This window comes from Myotis brandtii, unplaced genomic scaffold (assembly GCF_000412655.1).
Source record: "Myotis brandtii unplaced genomic scaffold, ASM41265v1 scaffold334, whole genome shotgun sequence".
Classification (NCBI taxonomy): Eukaryota; Metazoa; Chordata; class Mammalia; order Chiroptera; family Vespertilionidae; genus Myotis; species Myotis brandtii.
The window spans coordinates 924,695-929,331 of record NW_005362885.1 but is presented as its reverse complement, the minus strand read 5'-3'; the positions used below and the strand labels follow the sequence as shown (position 1 = coordinate 929,331).

At 61.6% G+C, this 4,637-nt stretch overlaps 1 protein-coding gene across 1 annotated transcript in view; it reads right to left on the bottom strand.

Annotated features, from left to right (window-relative positions):
- Positions 1-2,341: 2,341 nt before the first annotated feature.
- UBE2J2 (ubiquitin-conjugating enzyme E2, J2) overlaps positions 2,342-4,637 on the bottom strand; it is an 11,419-nt gene continuing 9,123 nt past the window's right edge. The window contains 5 exon segments of the mRNA XM_014543800.1: positions 2,342-2,807; positions 2,809-2,933; positions 3,500-3,582; positions 4,293-4,429; positions 4,515-4,617. Coding sequence (XP_014399286.1) covers positions 2,684-2,807; positions 2,809-2,933; positions 3,500-3,582; positions 4,293-4,429; positions 4,515-4,617 — 572 coding nt within the window. The 3' untranslated portion in view covers positions 2,342-2,683.

Below are 4,637 nucleotides of genomic sequence, written 5' to 3'. Positions count from 1 at the left end.
CCACGGTCAGCGCCAGGCCGGGCCACACCAGGGGCAAGCTGCCGGGAAGATGCGAAGCCTCTGCCCAGGGGCACCGTCTCCCTCCTGCTGGGACAGAGGTGGTCACACCTGGACAACTGCCGGGTCCTTTTTCTTTTTAAAATCTATTTCTTACTGACGTCAGAGGGGAAGGGAGAGGGATATGGGGATAAGATCCACGATGGGGGAGAATCACACGCCCCACACTGGGGATCCAGCCCACAACCCGGGCCTGTGTCTGACCGGGAATCGAACCGTGACCTCCTGGTTCATAGGTCAACACTCAACCACTGAGCCGCGCCGGCCCGGTGCAGCGCAGGTTCTGTGACCCCCGAGCGCACCACTGAAGCCTCAGCCCCCTCGTGTCCAGCTCAGACGCCTGGGTATGGAGGAGGGCCCTGGGGCCCCGCCCGGCTGCACCCCAAATGTGGGTGGCACCAGCACGGGGTCAGGAAAGGCGGCCCAGGAGACCCCTCCCCGGAGGCTGGGCACCTGCCTCCCGGGGCCCGATCCTTCGGAGCCTGCGTGTCAGCGGTACGACTAGCAATGAACCTGTACTGGACCAGCAGCCCATGCCGACGGCTCTGCTGCTGGACAGGGAGCCACGTGGTGGGGGCGAGAGGCCAGGCCTCGAACAGGCCCCGCCCACCGGAGCCCTGGGTCCAACTCTTGGCTCCAGGCCCTTCACAAGCTGGGAGCAGGGAGCCCTCCCTGATCTGTGGGTGTTGGCCAGACCAGCTCAGCAGTGGGGGCGCTGGGCCCTCGAGCTGGGGATTGAGGGTGCCTGTCCCCCACGCGGAGGGTCCTTCCAGCCCCCAGCACTGGCGCCACCTGGAAAAGGGCCAGAGGGAGCTGCCGAGGTGCCAGGCCTTCCTGCCACAGCCACCAGCTGCCCCCAACCCCAGGCGACGCGCAGGCCACTGCTGGTGTCCTCACCCACCCAGCTCCCAGCTCAGCCCAGACCCTGGACACCCTGACGCCCGGGGAGGACAGGAGCCCCAGGCACAGCCCCCACAGCAGGCCGTCCGCCTGTCCCTGGGAGCAGGGGTCACTCCAGCCTCAGACCGACCTCAGGGAGTCAGCCTCAGGGAGAGACGCGGGAAGCACTTTTCTCCAAGGCCTCGCTCCCCACGAAGACGCCTCACAGCTCCATGCAGTTTCGGTTCTTCAGGCTTTGCTCCCTCGAGGAGCTGACGGCTGTGCGATGAGGTTGGGCTCTGCCGACGGGCGGGGACACGAGGTCCAAAGAGGAGTCTGAGGACAGGCAACTGCCCGCCAGCAGGGACTGCACACCAGACCCAGGGCCGGACACTGAGGGTCAGACAGCTGGGCCGGAGGCACCACTGACCGGGGCACAGGGCCAACCCACCCCGCCGAGGGCCTCACAGAAAGGAAGGAGTGCTGTCTGCTGGGCAGTCCGCCGCCCGTGAGCCTCAGGAATCTCGAGTGTGGAACAGGCACTGACCCCGACGCGCCCTCGAGCGGCTGTGGATGGAGGGCGGGTCCAGCAGCGTGGCCTTCCCACCAGCGTCCACTGTCAGGACATGGCCTCTGCTGCAGCCGCAGGGCCATGCCCACAGCCCACTCACAGGCCAGCAGGTGCACTTCCACCCACACAGACACCAACAGCAAAACCTTTAGGAACAAAGACAACGAGAGCTTTTCACAAGAGTGGGTTACACACACAGCGGCCGACTACAGGGCGATTTAAAATAAACGGATCGAACAGCCAAAGGTGAGAGTGCACGTCCCCCGCGGTTCTGGGGCGGCTGTGTCACCCGTGGATCCCGGGAACCAGTCAGCACAGATGCAGACGGAGGAGGTCCAGGCCCGTCAGTCCCAAACTGAGGCAAGGCCCGCAGGCTCTGCCCCTTCCTTCCATGATGCCCGTGCCCGTGCGACCTTCCAGCAAGGGCCAGTACCCTGGAGGATCCGCAGTGAAGGGGGCGGAGAGCCTAGCTTTGGGTCAGCCCAAGGTTTGGACCAAGTGTGAGGGAGCTCCCAGGTGCAGAGCCCACAGCGTGGGAGGGGCTCCTGGGCCACCCGGACCCCAGGAGTTCAGAGCAAGGGCTCTGGGCACCAGGAGCTGGGAGGCGGCCCCAGGAGCCGGGAGGCAGCCGAGGCCGCAGGACGGTGGCAGCTCTGCCCTGGGTTCCCAGCCGCGTCGAGTACAAGGCGACACCTTGTGGTCACAGTGAGAGGCTCTGCGGCTCCTCTGAGTGAACACAGCCGGCTCCCGGCCGCAGACTGTCTCTGGGCAGCTGGCCCGGCCCCACCCGGTGGGTCAGAGCCCAGGGACCAAGAATGCACGCAGAGCACTTCGTAGGCATTGAGTTTTATATTTTAAGTGATCAAATCTATAAAATGAAAAACAGGTTTACTAAAACATGTCCAAAGACAATGCAGGAGATGAGGTACAGAACCACAGCGTGAGGCCCCTCCTCCGCCACCCGAGCTCCACAGCCGAGACCAGGGCGCGTGGGCGGGACTCGTGTCTACGCTCCAATCCAAGCCCCTCACTCTGGTTTTTGTTTTCCTCTTAATGGTTTTTAAAAAGCTAACCCCAGGCGTCGGGCGGGTCCGCCCTGTGCGGATGGCGCGTCCAGCCAGCCAGCGTCAGGCTCGGCCGTCCCTCGCTCTCGACCACCTCTGTCCGGCGTGCAGCTCACTCCTGTGCTATGCTTCTCAGCACATACTTGACCGTGTAGGCAAAGGCTGCAAACCCAACTATAACAAACAAGTTCGCCAGGGCGCCGCCCAGGAGTCCGTGGTGCCGGTTGGCCTGCTTTCCCGTTGAGGAGCTGCAGCCCGTGCTGGCCGTGGTGCGTGTCCCCGTCGGGAACCACGTCTGGTAAGGGCAGCGCCTGGGGTCTGCTGCTGAGCTCGTCCTGTGCTTTTTGCTTCTGTTTGATCTCCTGAGAGAAGCAGGAGACAAAGGGGGTCTGAGCAGACCAGCTCCTGTCGGCCAGGAGGGCCCTGGCCCCCCGTGGAGACCGAGACAGTGGTGGCTGTGGGTTCAATCCTGGCGCCCACCCCGTTACAGACGTGGGGGCCAGTGACTTGACAATCACCCAACCTGCTCCTCAGGGCCCAGGACTGAGCCAGGTCCGAGTGACCTGGTCCCTGTGGCCTGAGCCGAATGCAGCCCAGCCTTCCGCTCACGGCCACCAGGACCAGGGAGCATTCCCAGCTCTCACGCAGGGCCCTCCCCACTCCTGGCCCCAAGACCCTGGCACCCCACGCTGGTGCTCAGCTGGCCAGCTCCACACCCAGGCCCCGGGCCCCTGGCCGCTCCCCAGCTCTGCTCTCCCATCCCTGCAGTCCCGGCGCCTGAGGGGCAGGCCTGCTGCCCCGGAAGCAGTGCTGTGAGCTCCCTCGTGCTCTCGCCTGCAGCTGGGATGTGCAGGAGCACACGGTTTTTCTGGAAACAACTGAATCCCGAACCCAGGGAAGCAAAGTTAACAACCACTGCCACGCTCACCTCCACAACTTCAGGGAACAACTCACAGAAGACTTTGTCTTTTAAGTTAAACACTAAACTCTGTGCAGCCAGCTGTCTTTTCTAGGAAGAAAGAGAAGGGAAATGTCAACCCAAAGGTTAACTTCAATCCTCTAACATCCCAAAAGCAGGTGATTTTAGTCAAGGGCTGCTGCCCTCACGTTGCTGGACACACCCGACAAGCTGTTCTCCACAGTCAGCTAATTTACAGTCCGAAGGCTTATCCAGACAGAGAGAAATAAAAACCAGGCAACAGCCCTGGCCGGTGTTGCTCAGTGGATAGAGCATCAGCCTGCGGACTGAAGGTCCCGGGTTTGATTCCAGTCAAGGGCACGACCTGCCCGAGTTGCGGGCTCGATCCCCAGTAGGGGGCGTGCAGGAGGCAGCCAATGAATGGTTCTCTCTCACTGATGTTTCTATCTCTCTCTCCCTCTCCTTCTCTGAAATCAATAAAAATACATTTAGAAAACAAAACAAAAAAACCGTCAACAAGACGCGTAGGCGCTGTGACTGCATGCGACACCCCCAGGGTCTGCAGGAAGCTCGGCCGAGAACAGGGGACTCCAGGGCCCAGGGTCCACGGAGCTTGGGGAGCAGGGACATGGGCGGAGCCCCCACCAGGTGTGGTGACCATGTTGTGTCTCCAGTCAGGAACCAGGCTGGTGAGAGCACACACTGGGGTCTCGTGCCTTCTGTTTTTGTTTCATTTCTCTCACAATTTCAGGAGATAATTCACAAACGATTTTGCTAAACCGTGCTGCCAGTTATCTTTTCATGAAGTCCGACGTCCCTGTGCTGCCCAGGCTGGAGCCCTTCTCCACCATGAAGCTCAGCAGCCCCGTCAGGATGGTGGAGACGGACCAGGCCGGGTTCCAGGTGTCTGGGTGGAAGTCCGTGATGGAGAGACACAGCCTGCAAAACAGGGCCCTCAACAGAGCGCTCGCCACGGCCGCGGTCGCGCCTCCGCAGCAGGGCAGGGCAGGGCAGAGCGCCTTACCTCGTATTGCACTTAAATCTCCCATTGGGGGTTATCATATAAATACTAGGAGGTTTAAAGGGAAATTCTCTGGGAAAAATTAGTTTTCCATGGTAATAGCCACCTGCATAGAAACAGAGAAAG